General features: G+C 36.1%; 1 protein-coding gene across 1 annotated transcript; it reads right to left on the bottom strand.

The window, feature by feature from the left end:
• Nucleotides 1-850: 850 nt before the first annotated feature.
• zgc:101540 (hsFATP2a_ACSVL_like domain-containing protein) lies at nt 851-21507 on the bottom strand. Its single transcript, XM_067379160.1, has 10 exons — nt 20735-21507; nt 20043-20252; nt 19720-19878; nt 19512-19636; nt 6846-7040; nt 6673-6763; nt 6261-6459; nt 6081-6178; nt 2979-3109; nt 851-2864 (listed from the first exon to the last, which is right to left on the bottom strand). The coding sequence occupies exons 1-10, from the start codon at nt 21207-21209 to the stop codon at nt 2688-2690; spliced, it is 1860 nt and encodes a 619-aa protein (XP_067235261.1). The 5' UTR covers nt 21210-21507; the 3' UTR covers nt 851-2687.
• Between the last annotated feature and the right edge of the window lie 2824 nt (nt 21508-24331).

The following is a 24331-nucleotide window of genomic DNA, read 5'->3' as shown; positions in this document are numbered from 1 at the left end:
TCTACCAATAGACAGTTTATTAAGGCACATCAGTACGACTTTGTTTTGATATGACGACGCAGCTTCATCCCGGGTTTAGTTTCTTCTCTTTGTGTGGCGACATTCTTTTTTTTAATTTTATTTTCTCTTGTTTTCTTTGCAGCACATTTCTAAGTATACAACTGTATTAATAAATTCATTTTTAAAGTAAAAATGTGACTCGTGATCTAATGTGGTGTTGCGTAAATTTTGAGGATTGTGAAAGATGTTAATGACCCCTGTATTGAACCTGAAACAGGTTCATTTGGGTTTGTGGTGTTTAGAAATGTTTATTTTTGAGCTCAGAGGTTGATGGGAAGGGAGGTTATGAATTTAGTGCACTTGCTCTTTCACCTACTTAAAACAGATACTGCAGCTGATTACAGAGGCAAACTCTTGACCGGCTGACTTGAAACCAGCAGCCTGCTTTCTTAAAAGCCATTGGTTCAGCAGAATGAATTTTCAACCCATAAAGTAGCGACTCAACTGCTGCTTTTTACATTGGACAGCAAGTAGAAACTCGGAAACCACAACTATTGAAATAAAAATGTCATTAGAGCTTCGAAGCTTTACGAATCTTTTGTTTAGATTCAGTGGTTCAGAGCGCAAACTATGGAAAGAGTTCACAGCCTCGAAACACTTATGACGTAACGAAGCCTCGTTTACTGAAATCATGTGATTTTGGCGCTCTGAACCACCGATTCTAAAAAACAAAATTTTCGAAATGTTTTGAAATCGCACATCGCTAGATATTGTTTAATAAAGTCATTATTTAGTTTTTTTGGCACACAAAAAGTACTCATCGCTTCATAACATTAAGGTTGAACCACTGTAGTCACATGAACTGTTTTAAAAGTCTTTAGTAGCTTTCTGGGCATTGAAAAAGGAAATGATCTTGCTGTTCGGTTTGTCGCACAAACCGATCTTTTCATGTCGTAAGACATCAATGTGTCGTCACGAGCCGCAGGGTTTAATTTGGATTTGTCTGTGCATGTTTTTTTACTCTCATAGACTTTGTTACCATTGACATGCATTATACGACTGACAAACCACAATGGTTGGAGTTAAAAATCATCATTTGTGTGCATCTTGGATGCCCTGGGGGTAAACAGATAAATGTCAAATTTTCATTTTTGGGTGAACAATCCCTTTAATGTTACGAAGCGGCGAGAATACTTTTTGTGCTCCAAAAAAAACCAAATAACTACTTTATTCAACAATATCTAGTGATGGGCGACTTCAAAACACTGCTTCATGATGCTTTGAAGCTTTATGAATCTTTTGTTTTCGAATCAGTGGTTCGGAGCATGAATCAAATTGCCAAAGTCACGTGAACCATTGAAATTTCGAAAAACTTATGACGTAACGAAGCCTTGTTTACTGAAATCATGTGACTTTCACACTCCGAACCTTTTCAGTTTTGAGTGAACTAACCCTTTAACCGCTTAAGTGAGGAAAAGAAATACAATCCCATGATAATATAAATAAACTATATATTTCAAATAGAGAAGCACCGATACATCGGCCGATTAAAAGCACATTTTCACACTATCAGCCGATAGTTTAAAAACGGCCGATGTATCCGGTCAATCAAAAGAGGGCAAGAAAATGCTAATAAACCAGTTTGATCAATATTAATAGTAATTATATGAATTAATAACATTCAAAAAGTTAAGAAATATTAATTTAAACTTCAGAATTTAGTGAATGTGTGTTGATATTAATTTGAGTAATGTTTGTTTGTAACTGATACCAGTTACTCTGAAACAAGTTGATGAAATGGAGAAAATAAAGTTTTTCTAATAATTAAAAATATAATGATTAATTATAATGAAATTATCATTAATTTAAAAGGTATAAAAGGCAGAACCCCCAAAGCATTGGTATTGGCAGATGTCAATATGAATAAATATTGGTGGAGAAATTTAGTATCGGTGCATCTCTAATTTCAAGTTTATTGCAAATTATGCATACTGTATGTATAAACTTAAGTATTTGAAAGCGTAGAGAGAGACTGTTACGTAATTCGCAGTCCTTCATGGGAGTGGGCAGAGCTAATGAGACTATAGTAATTGCTTGTTTCGACTCTGATTGGTGGAATTTTCTAATGGATAATGTAGTTTTTAACCACAAATTGTTATTTTCTGTTTTAAGCTGAAATAATATGGGCCGACGTCTTTAACAGAAGCAAATACCATCGATTAACAACCTTGTAGCTATCAAGTTATCATTCAAAATCAACTTCCCAATGGAGAAATTTTACTAATAATTTAAATTTTTTATTTCTGCAACCTGACCGTTGTACTCTATTTTGCTACTCTATGCACAATTATACAGTTTATACACATTGTTCTCTAACATTCATGACCCAGTTGAGAATTGCTGACTTGAGTTAAAGTTGTGCATATTTAGTGTAACACAATCTTATTAGATTCTAATTAACTTTTATTACAAGTTAGCAGACAATTATAAATGTACATTATTAACAAGGTTAAGTGATAAGGCACATTTATGCATTTTATAAAGTAAACTAATGTAAAACAGTTGACTGTACTGGTCTGTAAAGGTTAAAATCATTCACCGTAATCACTTGTTTTCCCTGAGATTAGTGGGCAACTACTGGTTAGTAGATTTCAAAACGGTACCGTTAGCTTATTTTCTGGTTATTATTACAGTTTAATGTTGTGCGACATGATCGAGTTATGAATTTCCTGAGAGAGTGGAATGTATTTCTTTTGCGTCAGATCCAGGAAGTAGAGAGGATCTTGTATTAAGGTTGGGTCAAAGCCTTCCTCCACCAACTTCACTTTTTTCATCTTGAAAGTTCCTGTGATTTCCAAGGAATTCTGAAAGATAAATTTGCCTTTGCTGAGTATCACAGTGTGAAGCTGAGACTGGAGAGGACGGCGTCTACTAGCAAGATCCGTGGGAATATACTGTATAAAGGTGAGATGTTGTACCTGAATTCGGATGAATCGAGGTCTGGCGTACACTGGAAGATAGTTCGCCAAAACGCTGCAAGTGGTGACGCAGTCAAACTCTTTACCTTCTTTCAGTTTCACAGCTGCCATTCCAATCCTTCCTTCATGGCCTGAAGATACGATAGATTTAAATTGTTAGGAATTTAATGACTCATCATCACTTGACACCATCACCAATGATAATCACTCAACTACCATCAATGGAATTAAGCATCATGGAATCCTAGTGATCCTTAACCCTTTTCATTTCATGTTCAAATCAAGGTTATATTAGAGCTGCACAATTCTGGATAAAATGAGAATCACAACTTTTTTATCATGATTATCGCACGATTCTGAATATAGGCTACAACTAAACAAAACATAATTTACAAGAGTTTCTGACAAAATATTAAAGGTGCCCTAGAACCAGTTTTTACAAGATGTAATATAAGTCTAAGGTGTCCCCTGAATGTGTCTGTGAAGTTTCAGCTATTTTGGGGAATCATTAACTATGCACCGATTCAGGCTGCGGCCCCTTTAATTGCTTGTGCTCCCCGCCCCCCGAGCTCTCGACTATATTACAGTGCATTTACAAAGTTCACACAGCTAATATAACCCTCAAATGGATCTTTACTAGATGTTCGTCAAGCATGCTATATGCATGCTTCGAATTATGTGAGTAAAGTATTTATTTGGATGTTTACATTCGATTTTGAATTAATTTGAGGCTATGCTCTGTGGCTAATGGCTAATGCTACACTGTTGGAGAGATTTATAAAGAATGAAGTTGTGTTTATGAATTATACCAGGGATGGACAACTCCGCTCCTGGAGGTCCAGTGTCCTGCAGAGTTTATCTCCATCATTGATAAAAACTCACTTGCCTATAACTTTCTACTAATCCTAAAGACCTTGATTAGCTGGTTCAGGTGTGTTTGATTAGGGTTGGAGCTAAACTCTGCTGGATACTGGCTCTCCAGGACCGGAGTTGTCCATCCCTGCATTATACAGACTGTAAGTGTTTAATAATGAAAATAACGATGACTCTTGTCTCCGTGAATACAGTAATAAACAATGGTAACTTTAACCACATTTAACAGTACATTATCAACATGCTAAGGAAACATTTATAAAGACAATTTACAAATATCACTAAAAAATATCATGTTATCATGGATCATCTCAGTTATTATCGCTCCATCTGCCATTTTTCGCTGTTGTCCTTGCTTGCTTACCTAGTCTGATGATTCAGCTGTGCACAGATCCAGACGTTAATACTGGCTGCCCTTGTGTAATGCCTCGATCATGGGCTGGCATATGCAAATATTGGGGGCGTACAGATTAATGATCCCGACTGTTACGTAACATGTTGAGATTCGCCTGTTTTCCGGAGGTCTTTTAAACAAATGAGATTTATATAAGGAGGAAACAATGGGGTTTGAGACTCACTGTATGTCACATCCATGTACTGAATTATGCCAAGGTAAATTCAATTTTTGATTCTACTGTAATTGCTGGAAAAATGTTTAATTAATTTGAATGACTTGAAATGAATTCAATGACTCATTAATTTCTGTCATTAATTACTCACCCTCATGTCGTTCTACACCCGTAAGTCCTTCGTTCATCTTCAGAACACAAATTAAGATATCCCCCATAGAAAGCAACTAAATTATCACATTCAAGGTCCAGAAAGCTACTAAAGACATATTTAAAACAGTTCATGTGACTACAGTGGTTCAACCTTAATATTATAAAGCGACAAGAATACTTAATACCAAAACAAAAATAATGACTTTATTCAACAATATCTTCTCTTCTGTGTCATTCTCCTACGGTGTTTACGTTCAGTGCTTCCAGATTCGGGTTATTTTTTTGTTTTGCCACACAAAAAGTATTCTTGTCGCTTCATAACATTAAGGTTAAACCACTGTAGTCAAGTTGACTATTTTAACGATGTCTTCAGTACTTTTCTGGACCATGAATGTGGTAATTTCGTTGCTTTCTATGGGGGATAAAAAAAAAATTAAAAAAAATCTTATTTCATCAATAATATCTTAATTTGTGTTCTGAAGATGAACAAAGGTCTTACGGGTGTGGAACGGCATGAGGGTGAGTAATAAATGACAGAAATTTCATTTTTGGGTGAGCTACTTGTTTCATTACTGGATGAATCAATGTTTTTGAATGAATCTTTTGAATAAATGACTCAATGATAAATACATTTTTTAACAGTACCTTGTCGCCACCTAGTGGCCTAAGATGTAATTGATACAACCGTTAATTTGAAGCACTAAGTTTCAAAAGGTGGACATCAGTGTTTATATCCAAAATGTAAACCTTTATCTCAATACTTCTGTGATCATTTGTAGTTATTTCTGTGTTACAAATATTCAGTGTAGTTCAAAACTGCTCTCATTTAAACAGATTTGAATGTTCTGGTGTGATTTTGTCAAAGGTTTTATAGACACTGGCGAATCATTGTCATTAAGGGTTAGTCCACTTTCAAATAAAATTTCCTGATATTTACTCACCCCCATGTCAGCTTATGCTGTATGTCCTACACCTTCCCTATTCTACTTACGAAAAAAACCTAAACTGGCGCCGCGTTTGTTTCCATAAGTTGAATAGGGAAGGCGTAGGACATACGGCGTAAGCTTTTTGAAGAATGCGGAAAGCGGAAGCACGTGCAAGGCGATCATTTGTGTTTATGAAGCATAAACAGTTGTATTTTTTTTCGAAAATGACCAATCGTTTCACTAGATAAGACCCTTATTCCTCGTCTGGTATAATTTAAAGCTCTTTGAAGCTGCACTGAAACTGTAATTTGACCTTCAACCGTTTGGAGGCCATTGAAGTCCACTATAAGGAGAATAATCCTGGAATGTTTTCATCAAAAACCTTCATTTCTTTTCGACCGAAGAAAGAAAGACATGAACATCTGGGATGACATGGGGGTGAGAAAATTATCAGGAAAATTTTATTTGAAAGTGGACTAATCCTTTAACAAAATAAGATAACATGGGTGTTTGGATTGAAATTGCAATCTTTTTACGATTAATCATGCAGCTCTAGGTTATATGCAAATTATAACATTTACCTTCAACTTTGACTCCATACACATTGGCCTCCTCAATGCAGTCCACCATTGTGAGAATATCTGCCACCTCAGTTGTAGCCACATTCTCGCCTTTCCACCTGCAAAAAAGAAAATGTTAAGGCAATGCTCGAAACCCCAAGAAGTGTGCAAATGTTGATGCTTCAGCTGAAGCTCCGCTACCTGAACGTGTCTCCAACTCGATCCTGAAAGTACACAAAGTTTTCATGGTCGATCCTCAGCAGATCTCCGCTGTTGAAATACAGATCTCCTTTCACAAACACATTACTGAGTCTCTTCTTCTCAGTCTGCTGCTTGTTCCCAGCGTAGCCGACAAATGGGGTGTGTTTCGTGATTTTCCCGACCAGAAGGCCCACCTCATCTATGAAACATGTAATAACAACTGTAGAGTTAAAGATGCACATGTAACATGTTAAACATTACCTTTTTATGACAATGTTGTTCCTAACAAAAGGTCAATGGAAGTGTCACAAAAGCTCAAATACTAGACTAAACAAACACATGGTACTATCTTTACTGATGCCACATGGCAATAAAATTAATTCTACCACAAAAACTATAGCACCTGACCTACCTCTTCCGGCTGGGATACACAGACCCTCAGCGTTCCTCACGGGTTCTTCTTTCTCAATGTCAAACTTGATGAGGGCAAAGGGGAAAAACACCTGTGGAAAACAATGCCAATCAAGCTGACTTTGCACAAAGAAGCCTTTGTTGATGCTAAGAAATATGTGTTATCGCTCTTACCTTGCTGAGAATATTGATACGACCGACCACTCCGACTTTATCGGTGTAATTGATGAAACCGACATTTCCCTCTGTGGCAGCATAGAGCTCCCGGACATGAATGCGTCCGAAACGGTTCAGGAACTCCTTCCATACGTCTGCTCGAACACCATTACCAATGGCGATCTTCACCTTGTGGTCTCGGTCATTGTCTTTCTGCAAAGCGAAAACATCACAAAGTAGAAAAAACAACCTAGTTTGGGGTTTTATTTTAGCACTGCCTCAAAGCTTTCCAACACAATAGCTCTGTCCAAAACCAAGCGAGTTACCTATTAAGGGAACATGCTAACGGTCATAAAGGCAGGAACACACCAAGCTGATGCCGACGAACTAGTGGTGACGAAAGCAGACTGCGGGGTTGGCTCATGTCGGCAGCGTCTGGGTCCAAAGTTGGCCTGACACACCAAACCGACAGCCGACGGCCAAGTAGCACGTCCATTCTGCGCCTGCGTAAGATGAAATGCCTTTCTGTACCAGCAGGTGGCAGTAGCTGAACAGGCAATCAGAATGGACCAACAAGCTCCGACGCAGATTCAACATGTCAAATCGGCTGAAAAAAGCCTACGAGGACCAACTTCAGCAGACGGTGTGGATCACACTGAGAAAACTCAGCCGGCCGACGAACAAAAACTGCCCGACTGCCGACCGTCGGTTTGGTCAAAGTCCCTTTAAGACAAGTCATTTCACTTGGCGGCCATCTTTGAAACGCCTTTTGGGCATCCTGGGCATCATGCAGCTCATATCTCTTTGAATGGGGATACATCAAATTCTCCAAAACTGTTCGCCAACCTTACAATTAAATTTCATATTTGCAATCACCAATGAAATCTGACAACAACTGTCTCATAAATGTTTTTTCAAACTCCCGAATCATGACAAAAAAAACTATTTTTTCAGGCTGGATCAAGCTAATGCGCATGCGCAAACCTAAATGCGTGTCTCTTGTGCCTCATTTTGGAGGCACGAGTCTGACTGTTTCTATAGAAACCAGTGCTTCTAACGGCCGCTGCAGTGATGCGATGACTTTACCAGTCGGCGATTGGTTCTTATTTAGAAGGCGGGACTTATTCCGCCATATTGCGCGTTACACTTTTTCCCATTCAAAACAATACGAGTGACACGTCTTGTGTTATTCTATAGTCTTTGGTTTGGTGTGTTCCTGCCTTACAGAGGTGAAAAGTACTTGAGTAAATGTAATTAGTTTCTGTACTTAAGTATCTTTTCGGCTACTTTGTAGTTGTACTGAGTATCAAAGATATTGGCAACGCAACTTTTACTCTCTACTTGACTACATTTTTGAGCAAGTAAATGTACTCCACTACATTTGTGATGAGTTATGCAATTATAAATTACGTTTTTCATGGCAGCTAACTTTTTCTGCAGCAGTTTGTTTCTGATATAAAGAAGTGATATTGCCATCTAAGAGCATTGAAGGTACAATATCTTGTGCATTTTGCCTTTACTCACTCAAAACCTGTCAACAAGGACACTTTACATGAATGTGAGTGCATTAGTAGGCAGTTGCTGATCGCAGATGTTTGATTTATTAGATGAGGAAATGACTGCAGCTGGTGATGAGGCTCAAACCAGCACATACAGTAGAGTTTGACTACTTAATTTTACTTCATGTTTTATTTATCTGCTATATTGACAAGACCGTTTTGAAGGATATTGGTTTACTTATGGCCTTTCTGTGCACTTGAGCTTAACTGAGACTTGAGAGTTTGTAGACGTTTAAAAGGTTGTTGTGTCGACCTTGATTTATTTCAACATTGAGGTGTTCAGTTTTATTTTGATTTTAGAAAATAAACTTGATTTCTCATCTTACAAATCAATTGTTTCTTATTTTCACTGGGATGTCTCTCAAGACTAGTGCATCTCTGAACCTTCATTCAGCATGAGTAAAATACTCAAGTACTGTTAAAAATCAGATATTTTAAGACTTTTACTAAAGTCGTATTGGAATTGGTTACTTGTAACTTGTAGTGGAGTCATTTTCGATGTAAGGTATCAGTACTTTTACTCAAGTATGGTTTTCAGGTACTCTTTACTCCTCTGCTGCCTTAAAACCTCATAAGTGACTGAATTGGAACACTTTACATAGGCAGGACACACAAACAGTGCTCTAATACACTGGAAGTTCCTTCCTGTCACTCAAAGAGTAGAGCATGATGCTAACAACACCAAGGTCATGAGTTAAATTCCCAGAGAATGCAATGATAAAGTACCTTGAATGCAGTGCAAGTCACTTTGGATAAAAGCTCCTGCCAAATTCATGAGTGTAAATGTAGGAAACTCCATCTGCGACTTCTCTGCGATTTGATCTTAGAGTGTAAATCCATGCCACCGCTCATATTTATTAAAACTGTCTTTGACGTGGAAAAGTGCTTAGAGTCACGTCAGGGTCTGAGCAGACGTACGCACTTTTCCTGGTCAGATAACTGCTGGTTTTTGGAAATCTAAGCTATTTTTGCAGCTCGCTAAGGATTTGGATGATGACTGTTGATCTTTTATATGTAAATTACATTAATTTAGTGTTGTTTAAAACGCGGAGAACTGAAACCATTCAGCTGCGCGCAAGTTCAAGATCATTTGCGATTTATAGATTTCACATCTGAAAGAGAGGCGTACGCTCGTTTTCTGTGTGTACGTTCATTCTATGAATCACACGTACGCACACCGGAGAAATGATCGTAAGATCAAATTCAGGATGGTTTCTGAGCAACATTTTATAAATGAGGCCCCTAGAGTGTTTCATGTTAGCAAGTTCACAGCTAGCAGTGTTCAGCAAATTTTCGCAGGTGAAATCCAGTCATTTTAATATAGGAATCCATGCGATCTGGAATTTCGCCAGCAGATTTCACTATGGGTTCAATTTGGTCACTTGAATTCGCCGCTATGACCAACAGAAAGCTGTTTGGTTTGAAACTGTGCTTCATACACCACTACACTATTGGCAATTAACTTTTTTAGTGATTTTTAATGAAATTTTGCTACTGTGAGCGTACTTTAATGAATATGAAAAACATTGCTTTTAGTATTTTCGTTTTTATCAGTATTAAATGAAACATTTATAATTGTCATTTTCCTCATCTCTGTCCACCATCTTGGATTACTGGAAATTCGATGATTGGCAGTTGGTTAGCATGTTGCTAAGATAACAACTTGCTAAGATAACAACCCAGCAAACACAATAACGTTGTAAAAACGTTTTTTTCACGTTGTGAAAAGGTCGTGATAACGTTTTAATCGGACGTATTTAATACGACAGATGTCGGGTTTTTTTTACGTTATAAATACGTTTTTTCACAACATTGCAGAAAAGTCTTTATAACGTTTTTATCACGTCTGAATGTCTCCTTGCAACGTTTTAAAAACGTACTTGACACGTCCAAACTGGTACTTCATATGCTGCCATCAAAATGTTTTTTTTAGTGTTATCTTTCCAGATAAAATGACTAAAACCATATAAAACAAATATATAAAACATAAATGTATAGTAAGATAAATACATTAAGTGGTGTATTTTATATTTCTTTATAATTCATCATAAGCTATTATGTCAGTTTACAACATTTCTGTAAATCTGAATATTCAGCAGAACTTTTTTTACATTGCACTACCTTACCTGTAGAGCAGACCTCTGGTTGTTGTCCATTGTATAAGCCTACATTAACATATATGTAGGCCTAATAATTTATACTACACACAAATTTTGTCACTCATATTTATTCACAAAATGTAAAAAAAGTAACATGATATGGAAAAAAAGGTAAATATGTAAATAAATAAAACACATGAAAATTATGCAATGACTGGCGAATTTAAATATGGATCATTAACAAATTCCAAGAAATTTCAGAGGACAGATGTTTTTACAGAAGAAAAAAACATTTAATTTGTAAATTGTAAAGTATTTCATTTTAAATAGATACAAATTATTTTATTGCGATTATAATAATTATATTTTAATCACTTGTTTGCAGTAAAACTAATGCTTATATTTTAAGGATTTTTTTCAACACAAATTACAGATATATAGGCATCGGAACTTAAAAAATATATATTAAATAAGAAGTTTATTGTTCAATAAATACCTGATTTTGAGAAACTATGTTAGCGATTTCTCGATTTTTCAGCGCTTTCATTGCAGGTTACATTGTTATGCCAGTAGGTGGCAGCTAGGAGCTGTCTTAATGACATAGTAAACCCAAAAATGAAAATTATGTCAATATTATTACTCACCCTTGTGCTGTTCTACAATATTAAGACCCAATACTAATATTAGTAGGCCCGCTGTACTGTTTTAAACGTTTTAGTACCTCTCTGGGCACTGAAAGTGTAAATTAAAGGATTAGTTCACTTTCTGAATGACAATGTCCTGATAATTTAGTCACCCCATGTCATCCAAGATGTTCATGTCTTTCTTTCTTCAGTCGAAAAGAAATGAAGGTTTTTGATTAAAACATTCCAGGATTATTCTCCTTATAGTGGTCTTCAATGGATCCCAGATGGTTGAAAGTCAAAATTACAGTTTCAGTGCAGCTTAAAGGGCTTTAAATGATACCAGACAAGGAATAAGAATCTTATCTAGTGAAACGATCAGTCATTTTCGAAAAAAATAAAAAATAACTGTATATGATTTATAAACACAAATGATCGCCTTGCGAGTGCTCCTGGGTTGTGTATGCTTCAAAAAGCTTACGCTGTATGTCCTACGCCTTCCCTATTCAACTTACGGAACGAACCCGGCACCAGTTCAGTTTTTTTCCGTACGTAGAATAGGGAAGGCATTGGATATACAGCATTAGAAGAATACGGAACATGAAAGCACTCGCAAGGCGATCATTTCTGTTTATAAAGCATATGCAGTTGTATTTTTAAAAAAACGGCTGACCGTTTTGCTAGATAAGACCCTTATTCCTTGTCTGGTATCACTGAAAGCCTTTTAAGTTGCACTGAAACTGTAATTTTGACCTTCAATCGTCTGGAGTCCACTGAAGTCCACTATAAGGAGAATAATCCTGGAATGTTTTCATCAAAAACCTTCATTTCTTTTTGACCAAAGAAAGACATGAACATCTTGGATGACATGGGGTGAGTAAATTATCAGGACATTGTCATTCAAAAAGTGAACTAATCCTTTAACTTGCTGGCAATGGAGGCCTCACTGAGCCATCAGATTTCAGCAAAAATATCTTAATTTGTGTTCCGAAGATCAACGAAGGTCTAACGGGTGTAGACTGACACAAGGGTGAGTAATTAATGATATTATTTTCATTTTTGGTTGAACTAACCCTTTAATTGCTGATCCAAACAGTTATAATGCCGAATTCTGTAACCCACTAAATTATGTGACCCTAGTAGGTTATAAGGTGTAGGTTATGGAAATTTATCATGGTTTTACCATGATTAAAAGCAAAAAATATAGTCATTGTAGTAATTCCATGGTTACCACAAATGAACCATGGTTCTGCTAGAAAAACAGTTTTAACTATGGTATTTGTGTGATTATACAAATGGTAATCAATACGTCAAAAAAACAACAACAACAAAAAAAAAACAACAACAAGATTTTACTATAGTAAAACCATGGTTAATTATCAAAAGGGTAGGATTAGGGTTAGGTTTAGTCAGATTAGGTCAATGCAATGCCTATAGTCATATGATTTGGTAGGTCACAGAATTCGACACAACACCAGAAAGAAAGAATGTTATAAACATTTGTCTGCATGCACCCAATTCTGAAGCGAATAATAATATGCTAGTATACAGCAATCCATATGAGAAGTCTGGTGTTGAAGGTGGATCTGGAACTGACTTCTGTCCAGGTTGTCACAGCATCTCGTCTTCACAAACTGCCCTGAAATGCAATTCACACACCAACAATGATTGTTATTAATATAATGTGAGGCTCTTACATTCACAATGCTCAGTACTTTTTTTATTATCATCTGTCTCATTTTGAATTATGTTGGACCTTACTGTAGGTTGCTAACTCTATACCAAGTGTCCTCAATGCAGAGTTAAACAAGATGGCCATAGAGGACTCAAAAATATTTGATGAATTTTTTGAATACTTGATAAACTTTTGATCAAACTTTAACATGGAAGAATCTAGGAACATAAACAAGTTGTCACAGGGCCAACAAAATGTAGTATTCAATGTCAGGTTTATTAAAAAAAAAAAAAAATAGAATAGAGGTGAAATGCAGAAATGAGAAAGAATAATATACAGAACATATATATGTGTGTATATATATGTGTATATATATATACATATATGTGTATATATATATATATACATATATATGTATATATAGGCTATGTGTGTTTGTCTGAGTGTGTGTGTGTGTGTGTAAAAAAAAGTCTTAAGATGCCAGCATTTACATTTGTAGCTTTACTTATTTAGTATTCCTCATACAATGTCACTTAATTATGTTTGGACGCAATAAATATAAATTATTCATATATCTGACGCTCCTGAAATCACAGTGCAATTTTAATCAATATTTATTTACCATGAAATATCAAAACATGTTTGAAATAACGTTAGTTTCACCCCATTTTCATGCTCTATATAAGTGACGTCACCGATTAACAGTACACCGCATACTTTTAAGTTATATTTTCTAATCATCCATTGACAAATTGGCAGAAAATCATTTACAAAACTATCAAAACCTCTAATCTACACATAAAATGTGATTAAAAGCCCAAACTTTCATAAATAAGAGTTTAAGTCAAGTTAGTCTACCTCTTAAAGTTAGCCTAACGGTTGAGATTCTAACGATCTTTTTCCAAAGACAACAAACCTTTTCTATGAAGAAAATATTCAACAGAAGCTTGTCAATTACATGTATGAACGTGTCAAGAACAGTTGTATGTATTATTTGTGTAATTTTAGGCACTAAACTTACCTGAAAGCAGTGAAAATAACAGTGACAGACGGTCGTGCTCTTGCTTGACACTTGTCAGTTGGTTGAGTTGCCGCCTGGTTGCCGCCCCGTTTCCATGGTGACTCCAATCCGATTGCTCACGGGACTCGAAATGTTAAATGCGCACGCCAATTAAACATGTCAAAAGTTAAGCAGCTATCGTTTACATTACAGCGTTAAAACAATAGGCTACTGATGGAGTCAAGGGCGTAGATTTGGTTTCAACATTGGGGGGGTTGAGCGTTGGTATGCTGCCTGTTTTTTTTGTGTTTTTTTTAATTAAAAAAAAAAATCTGTTTTATGTGTAGCGTTATTGGATAATTTATTTCTTCTCTATCTATCTATCTATCTATCTATCTATCTATCTATCTATCTATCTATCTATCTATCTATCTATCTATCTATCTATCTATCTATCTATCTATCATAACTTTATGGAATAACTATTCATCAAATTCTAACATAACGGAGTGATTCTAAAAATAAATAAATTATGTTATTGAAACCGCCAGTAGGTGGCAGCGATTCGACGTTTTAATGAGTGAGCTACTTAAATCGTTCATTCAGCCAATTCATTCAAAAATCAGATTAATTAAGGAAGAAAACAAACACCGATTTGAATACTTTTGTCACTGATAAGACGCTATTGAAAAATGAAGTAACAAAATAGATGGCTGTTTTAGTAATTGGTTACAGTTACACTGATAGTTATGGCTAAATTGCAATGGATTAGCTAGCTAAAATATATGTGGAGTGTACTTAACTATTACAATGTTTTCATACCTCCTTCTCAGTACATGCTTTATTCTTTTTAACGTCTCTCTTTGAACAGAAGTTTAATATAGTCGGCTGGGCAGCGGTTCTCTTCTTTTTTGGTGCTACCCGCTCTCATTCATTCAAACAGTAGAGCGCCACTGGCGTTGTTTTGGTGAAAATGCGATGCGCATTGGTTGGGCGTTACCAATCGGTTCAATGGAGGGGGGGGGGGGTATTTTTTTTTACTAATTTATTATGACAAACACATATTCGATTATAAACAAAATTATTGTTACAAAATAAATGAATTATACATATTTTAGTATAGATCTACTGTAATTTTCATGTTGAAATATTGGGGGGGGGGGGGTTGTAACTGATGGATTTGAATATGGGGGGGGGGGGTTAATATAATATAATATAATATAGCTTTAGAATACTTACGTTTTCTTTTTCTTTTCTTTTTTTCTTTTTGACTAAAGAAAACATATGTTTTATATACCAGAAATGATCAACGTGGTGTACAAATAAAAGTAGGCTATAGGCTATTGCACAACAAATAATAAAAAAAAACAGAATGTATGTGTTTTGGCCCTAGCATAGTCTTTGTTTTGACATGGTTGTATTTTGGTACTGTCATGACGTTTTTTAAACGTCGTATTCCAACGTGCAGATTACGTTATTTTAACACCTGAATAAAACGTCTCCCAAAAGTTGCAATTTGGTATAGTTTCGTTTTCGTAGTAGACAAACGTGATATTAACGTTTTTTTGACTACTTAAAGAAAACATACCAGCTTGGTATTTTCACAACGTTTTTAAAACGTTTTATTTTGGTTACATTATTTTTTTATTTTAAAAAACGTTTTTAAAACGTTTTTAAAACGTTGTACTACAACATTACCTAATTGCAACCAAAATACAACGTTGTGAAAAGTTGTAAAAACGTTTTGTGTTTGCTGGGAACTTGATAAAATACAGAGTTTACACAAATACTGGATAAAATACAGAGTTTACACAAATACTGAATAAAATAGTATAAAATATAATAGTTTAAATTATATTTTCTCTCTAACTAGGAGTTTTGGTGGCAATGCATTCTGGTTCAGTCACATTATCATTGTTTAAAGGGTTCCAGTTGGTCATATGCATTTGAAGTAGGGGTGTAATGGAAACGCATGTGATTCGCGGATTAACTGCATTTAGCCATTAAATAGTGATTATTGGCACGTGTTTGTAAGTCTTACCAACTTAAAACACAAGCGTTTTTAAACAATTCAACTGAAAGAAGAGGCGAATTTCGCAATCATACTTTGTATTCGGCACGCACGCGCGCTCAGAGGCGCCTTTCAGATGGCGCGCGAACACATAATCGAGCTCTGTTTCGCGACTCCTTGAGCTTGAGCGGACACATACAAACAAAATGATCTCAAAATCCCCATCTCGACAAGTATTTTTGTATATTGTAGGTTATAAAGTCTTAAGTGAACCTAAAACAGAGAAAGAAATCGGATGTTTCATCATATTGGTCCCGTGCATTCATCGTGCATCATACATTGGTTCCACTTAGTGACAGCAGCCTAAAAATAAACTGTTATTATTTTTCAAACAATTTTAACAATGATTAATGTATATTTAATTTATACAGGGAACACTATGCATGCAGTGTAATTACAATTATATTTATATTATTACATTTCTGTACATGAATACCACTCTTAAACCTAACTTTATTTGTAACTGTTCTAGTATTTATCTATATTTTAATTCATGTAGCCAATTCTTATATTTACTGTCTGTTCACTTGTCTTTAATGATGTTTGAACTTAGGAGTTTTTGCTGTGGTATCCAAGTACTTAAAGGGATAGTATAAGGGATAGGGATCTGTCATCATTTATTCACCCTCAGGTTGTTCCAAACCTGTATAAATTTCTTTGTTCTGTTGAACACAAAGGAAGATATTTTGAAGAATGCAGGAAACTGAACAGTTTTGGGGCACCATTGACTTCCATAGTATTTTTTTTTTCCTACTATGGAAGTCAATGATGCCCCAAAGCATTCTGGTAACAAACTTTCTTCAAAATATCTTCCTTTGTGTTTAATTTTTGGGTGAACTATCCCTTTAAAGTGTTTTACAGTTACATAAAATACAAAGAAAAAAAAAAGAATGCATTTATTTTTTTGCTGATCTGAAAAATTATGAGATCCTTGATTTGAAAACCGTAATATGATCCGAACCGTGAGTTTTGTGATCCCTTTGGTTTGAAAGTCAATTCTGCATGAGCTGTGCTTCATACACCTCTACACTATTGACAACAGACAATCAGAGGAGGCCTTTGCAATTCGGAGGCCAATTTCAAAGACAGTTGGACTTAACGAGCAAGTCATTGAATCATTCAGTCAAACGATTCATTCAAAATGGCTGATTCATTCAGGAACAATGCAGAAGTGCTTCAATACTCAAACTGATGCTTCCTCATTTATTCGCTCCTCCGTCCTCTAGCCCGTGACCTGGACACCAAATGAACTCAGCCATCTCGAAAGGCATCTCAATTCTCAATTCTCGCATCCTAAAGGGCTGGAGCTAAGATGCGAGGACAGGAAACGAGGATGCACAAATGAGAAATGAGAAGCACCCAGTGAGTTGTCAAGTCATTCATTAGAACGATTTGCTCAAATACATGGATGCAACGAAACTGAAACTGTGTTGCTCTGCAACGCGCAATGGCTCTACTGTTTGGAACTATTTTAGTTGGCAAAATATAGGAAAAACAGACAATATTAAGTCTAAAACATAAGTCAACTAATAGCCTATTGACATATTGTTCATTGAATTTTTGTATACAATCAATATCACATTCGCAAACGTGCTGATATTTGGGAAAACAGCACTTTTGCTTGTGTGATATTGCTTGTAAAAATGTTTTTGCACCATATCTTGGTTTTTGGGAGCATTTTTAATAATTTTGGTGGCAGTTTTGCCCGACGTCCCCATTAATTTCCATCCCTGGAGTGTGTGCGTTGCATGATGGAGGGGGGCAGGGCTCTTTTTCGAGTGCAAGTGATGAAAATGGGTGAAACATAGCAACGAATGTTAAAAAAAAAAAAAAATTGGCCAACTGCCACTGCTGCTCTCAAAATTTATTAAAAAGACAACGTTTCGACCAAAAAGGTCTTTGTCAGGTCAGACAAACAGTGAATAATCAGAAGATGACAAATTCTTATAATTTTATCAACATAATCAGTCGGGATCATTAATATGTATGACCCCAATATTTGCATATGCCAGCCCATGTTCAAGGCATTAGACAAGGAAAAGCAGTATTAATGTCTGGATCTGTGCACAGACTAGGTAAGCCAGCAAGAACAATAGCGAAAAATGGCAGATGGAGCAATAATAACAGACATAATCCATGATAGCATGATATTTTTAGTGATATTTGTAAATTGTCTTTCTAAATGTTTCATTAGCATGTTGCTAATGTACCTTTGAATGTGGTTAAAGTTACCATCGTTTCTTACTGTATTCACGGAGACAAGAGCCGTCGCCATTTTCATTTTTAAACATGTACAGTCTGTATAATTCATAAACACAACTTCATTCTTTATAAATCTCTCCAACAGTGTAGCATTAGCCATTAGCCACAGAGCATAACCTCAAACTCAGAATCAAACGTAAACATCAAAATAAATATTTTACTCACATAATTCGAAGCATGCATATAGCATGCATGACAAACATCTAGTAAAGATCCATTTGAGGGTTATATTAGCTGTGTGAACTTTGTAAATGCACTGTAATATAGTCGAGAGCTCAGAGGGGGCAGGGAGCACGCGATTTAAAGGGGCGGCACGCTACCAAAATCAGTGTATAGTTAATGATGCCCCAAAATAGGCAGTTAAGAAAATTAATTAAAAAAAATCTATGGGGTATTTTGAGCTGAAACTTCACAGACACATTCAGGAGACACCTTAGACTTATATTACATCTTGTGAAAAAGCATTCTTAGGCACCTTTAAACTAATAACACAAATCAACACGAGTAACGAATAGAATCAAATATATACAAAAAAAACCTCACAAATCACAAAATAAGGTTTTAAATCAAATTCCAAATTTAAACCTTTTGGAGAGAGAGTATTTATTGTGTAAATGTAAAAAGCTTCCCTCTGTAATAAGATTTTTATAAATATCACCACCCCTTCTAGGTACTTTTATCTGTTCAATGCCTAAATAGCGAAAGCATCAAAATGCATGGCAATGAGATTTTTTTGGTCCTTCAACCGTAAATTACTTCTTTTTCCATTTTTTGTGATACATAAAAATTATTCCCTTAATCTTAAACTGTTTCCCTGAGTGAGGATGACTAAAAGTGAGACAATTTGTTGTAAAATTACACTGCACATTGTCCACATCTATAATTGCCCTCGGGGACTGAAAAGCGATTACTTTTGGTCAGCTCTCACCACCATTTGCTGTATATCGGGGGCTCATTTATTCATGGATTAGGTTATTAGTTTAATGAATTGTATCAGGTATGATTGACCATGTTGATAAAATGATAAGAAATTGTCATCTTTTGATTATTCACCGTTTGAAAAAGACCTTTTTGGTCGAAATGTTGGCTTTTTAATAAATTTTGCGAGCAGCAGTGGCAGTGTGCCGATTTGTGTTTTTTGACATTCAAGTGTTTCTGATGATCGAGCACCTGCTCTAAGTTGTTTTGGGATGTGTGCATACTACTTTCTTCTCTGAAAAATAGCAACAGCAGACAATAGAACTTTTTGCACACAAACTTTGGCCGAAATCTCAGTAATGTGACCTTTGTAACATAAGTCTAGGTAGGTTTTGGAACAGAGCTAATGACAGAGCCCCTAAAAACAGAGAAATAATATATCTTCACACTTATAATACATGATACACGTGTTTTTACCTTTGGCAAATTGCAGAGGTAGCGCAGTGTTTCACCAATGTACTGCATCACAGTTATGTTGTATTTCCTGCAGTCATCCCAGAACTGAGAGGCGGAAAACTTTCTCCGCAAAACAACAGTGTTACCTGGAAAAATGTTGAATTTGTAATATAAAACCAGACCAACATTTCTAAATATATAATGCAGCATATCATAAAATCCATTATACCTCTTTCAATGGATCCAACGAGTCCGATGAGGAATCCAGCGCTGTGATACAGAGGCAGATTGATGTAGAATATGTCTTCAGACGTCACTCCACAAACACCCTGGATGAATGACGAAGCCCAGACCCTCTCATGGGTCACATACGCTGCCTTAGGAAGACCTCCATGGACCAGAATACCAGTGTTATTTAGGGACGCATATCATTTTTACAGCACATAAAGAGTCATATATCTGATCACCTAATTTTAGCATTTTTTATGAGCAGTATCGGTATGCTATTGAATTGAATATAACAATAAATATTACATAACCCTTGACACATACCTGTAGTGCCAGAAGTGTAGATATACAGTGCTGTACTCCTGATATGGATATTGGACCTGAGAGACGGGGACAGAGGTTTGTCTGAAGCCTTAGCAATCGCCTGACCAATACACTGAATGCCGTCGGTAGTGCACTCATCCGACAGGAGGTACACGGTTATCCCCTTTTCTTTCAGTGCCGGCAATATCTCCTCAACAGCATCACAAAGCTCTGCAAGAGAAAGAAACACTGAAAAACTCAACTGATTTACAATATGATAATAAAAACATCTATTTTAACACTGAAAATCATGCATGAGTCTTCCAAATATCTGTTCCCAAAGAAGCTGGCCTGTTTTCACATGCACAGCTTGAATCCTCCAGTGTTTCTCAAACTTTTGTCTTAATAACCCCATTAAGTAGGGCTCAAGTACTACTTCATGCAAATGAATGTGCATATTTTTCAATTCATATTATCCACCTTATTTTTCAACATGGAAGTGCTGTGAATGTTCGAGACACTTGATTCATAACTTCTGTTTTGTATGTTTAAGAAAGCAAAGTAGGTAAACATTTAGAGAATGGCTGGGAATCAGTGCCAAGGCCTCGCAATTCCACTGCTATAGTAATACTAGCCATGCATATCTATACTATATATGTATATATAGACTATACATCCATGTATAGGCACTCTACTGACTGTATATATCTCACCAGCAGCTGCTATAAGCACGTTCGCGCCGCAGCAGGAGAAGCAGTGAAGGAGTGATTTGGATCTGATATTGAAGTTCAGGAGTGCAGCAGGACAGCCCAGCTTGGCCAGGCCGAGCCAGGTCCACACGAAACGGGGCTCGTTCCCCAGAAAAAGCGCGACCGTGTCCCCTTCTTTGAGCGCAGCCACCGAGCGAAGCGCATCCGCGACTTTGTTACTCTCCTTATCCACCTCCTCATAAGAGTAAGTCTTCCCCTCGAAATGGATAAACGCTTTCCGCGGGTGTTTCTTCACTGCTTCCAAAAAACAGTCCACAATACTATAGAATGGAGTTTTCATTTTGTATACGTTTAGTCGTATCCCAAATCCAAGGGCTCTGTACATATACACGCAGTCCTGGAAAAAATATGGGAAGAAAGTTCTCAGCAGCGCGGGGAGAAGAGCCAAGCCCGCGAGGAGAGTTATCCACACATACATGTTTACTAGAGTTTGTACAATACTAGGGTTTGAGATGAACTATATGCCATAGCCTGACACTACTTCCACAGTGTTAAAATTCATGGGCCACATTCTCTAAATGCAAGTTCAGCCCTTTTGGGGCTCTGGAGTGAGATTATATTATTCTGATCCACCCCCGAGTCGAGAGCCGAGTCGGGTTGCCAGATCCTTCATCAACTCGGTGCATTAATGATTCATGTTGGCGTTTAGATAACAAGTGTGGTTGTTTCCGCATGTTTGAATAAAATAGACTAGGTCTGTCAATACATTAAAATATGCCTAATTAATCGCAATTTTGTAGTTAAAGGATTAGTTCACTTTCAAATAAAATTGTCCTGATAATTTACTCACCCCCATGTCATCCAAGATGTTCGTGTCTTTCTTTCTTCAGTCGAAAAGAAATTAAGGTTTTTGATGAAAACATTACAGGATTATTCTCCTTATAGTGGACTTTAATGGCCTCCAAATGGTTGAAGGTCAAAATTACAGTTTCATTGCAGCTTCAAAGAGCTTTAAATGACACCAGACGAGGAATAAGGGTCTTACCTAGCGAAACGATTGGGCATTTTCGAAAAAAAATACAACTTATAAACACAAATGATCGCCTTGTACATGCTTCCGCTTTCTGTATTCTTCAAAAAGCTTATGCTGTATGTCCTACGCCTTCCCTATTCTACTTACGGAACGAACGCTGCGGCAGTTCCATTTTTTCCGTAAGTAGAATAGGGAAGGCGTAGGACAGTGGTTCCCAAACGTTTTTGCTTGGAGTACCCCCTGAAGGGATTACCATTCTTCTGCGTACCCCCTCTCTTCCACTTCGACTGCAGTTACACCTTTACCATTAAGGGACAATATTTGCCCCCTAAATTGAGAAATATGCAATGATGGTAAAACAAAGAACTTTTAAATATTAAACTAAAACCGCCAGTAGGTGGCAGCAAGTCACTGTTTTTATGAGTGAGTCATTGAGTCATTCATTCAGTAACGAAGCAAGTGGCTGTGAATGAATCATTGAATCATTGACTCATGATTCGTTCAAAGCCGCAGAATTGTTGACGTGTGTTGTAGTTCTGCTGTGGTTTTGTTAGAACTATTATTTCATTGCAAAATAGAGTAAATACAGACAGAACTGTGTTTAAAATGTACGTTTTTTTTGACCTGTTGTATAATAATGTCACGTTTGCAGTCATGTGGATATTTGGGAACAATTTTCACTGGCGTAGGACATACAGTGTAAGCTTTTTAAAGAATACGAAAGTGCGGTTTTGGCGGAACCACTTGGAAGGCAATCATTTGTTTATATAAAGCATATACATTTATATATTTTTGGAAAATGACCAATAATTTCGCTATAGATAAGACCCTTATTCCTCGTCTGGTATCATTTAAAGCTCTTTGAAGCTGCACTGAAACTGTAATTTTGACCTTCAACCGTTTGGAGGTTATTGAAGTCCACTATAAGGAGAATAATCCTGGAATGTTTTCATCAAAAACCTTCATTTCTTTTCGCCTGAAAAAAGAAAGACATGGACATCTTGGATGACATGGGGGTGAGTAAATGATCAGGAAAATTGTATTTGAAAGTGAACTAATCCTTTAATTTGTTAAATTAGTTTGAAAACAAAATATGTTAAAAAAAAAAAAAATCTTGATGCCACAGACGGAGAAATTGTTGCTGCAGAGACATCATATGACGGAGTATTTATCCTATAGAAAACAATTATAGAATTAGTTTGCTTACTATAAAAGCCAGAAGTGTTTTGAGTGTTACATTTCTATGTGACTGTAAGGGTCAGATGTATCTGAGAAGTTAGCTTGGCCACTAAGCATATTTTGCTGGCAGTTTTCCACCAGAAAACGGATTTGAAATTAATAAGTTCATTATTAAAGGAACACTCCACTTTTTAAAAAAAACAGGCTAATTTTTCAACTCCCCTAGAGTTAAACAGTTGAGTTTTTCCGTTTTTTTAATCCATTCAGCCAATCTCCAGGTCTGGTGGTACCACTTTTAGCATAGCTTAGCAGAGTTCATTGAATCTGATTTTAGCGAGGAAAAGAACTACAACTCTATGAAGCATTGCGAACAGCATAATCAAATAAAAAAAAAAATAATGGAGGAATATAAAAACTACGCATTTAAAAAATGTTGATAAAGTTTATTGCAAAATATGCATATATATTGAAATATTTTGAGTGTAGAGAGACCTTATTGGCAGAGCTAAAGAGCACTTTTTGTGCATTTTGCCTGTTTCGATTCTCGGATTGGTGGAATTTTCAGCGTCATGGGTAATGTAGTTTTTCACCAAGAATTCTGCCGTTATTAAACATGATTATTTTAAAACTAAAACTGAAATAATGCAGGCTGACGGCTTCAACAGAAGCAAAAGCTATCAAATAACAACCTCATAGCTCACAGTAAGGCTGTCTTTAAAGGTTTATAAAATATTGTTAAAATCAATTTCTATATGGAGAAGTTTTTACTTCTGTTACCCAACTGCACTCTATAGTGGGCCCTGGGCCCCAGTTAAGAAACACTTGCTTATCTAGCTTCCCAGATTATGTGGTGAAATCTTGTTGCTTTGGTTGAAAAAAAATTGGTATCATTGAAAAATAAAATAATTTTTTGATGTGTAATTTCATGCAGTTCCGCAAAATAATTACATAATACGTAGGTCATTGTGTTATAGAAACTTATACAATTATGTGCGCTTATATTCAAATTATTTAAAGACCACAACTTTCTGAGTTTAAGTATTTGGATATTGTTTGTTCAAATACTCTCCAACTATTCACATTATAATAAACCAAATAACTGAAACTAAATAAATCCAATATTGTATAAACAAATACTGATAATTGCATTCAAAATGGAACAACATTGAAAAGGGTTTGAACAAAAGGTACTGTAGGTAATAGTATTTTCTTTCTAATTCAACTTTCCACTCAAATGATTCTTAACACAAAAATGCAAAACATGCAGGAGTATTTTAAACTCACAATATGGCAACCCTTAAGTCAATTCAGCCTTTGAGACATGAGTGAGCAGGAGGGTTTCTGTAGGAACCAATCATCTTACAGCAGCAAACTCTTACGAAACTATT

Source organism: Chanodichthys erythropterus, chromosome 24, assembly GCF_024489055.1.
Source record: "Chanodichthys erythropterus isolate Z2021 chromosome 24, ASM2448905v1, whole genome shotgun sequence".
Taxonomy (NCBI): Eukaryota; Metazoa; Chordata; class Actinopteri; order Cypriniformes; family Xenocyprididae; genus Chanodichthys; species Chanodichthys erythropterus.
The sequence above is the reverse complement of the archived record's forward strand: the minus strand, read 5'-3'. Positions and strand labels throughout refer to the sequence as shown.

Coding starts and splice junctions, on each gene's coding strand:
- zgc:101540 (XM_067379160.1), bottom strand. CDS start 21,209: ATGTATGTGTGGATAACTCTCCTCGCGGGCTTGGCTCTTCTCCCCGCG. Junction 19,879..20,042: donor CTACACTTCTGGCACTACAG/GTATGTGTCAAG, acceptor TGGTCCATGGAG/GTCTTCCTAAGGCAGCGTAT. Junction 3,110..6,080: donor GTATGGAGTCAAAGTTGAAG/GTAAATGTTATA, acceptor TCGTATCTTCAG/GCCATGAAGGAAGGATTGGA.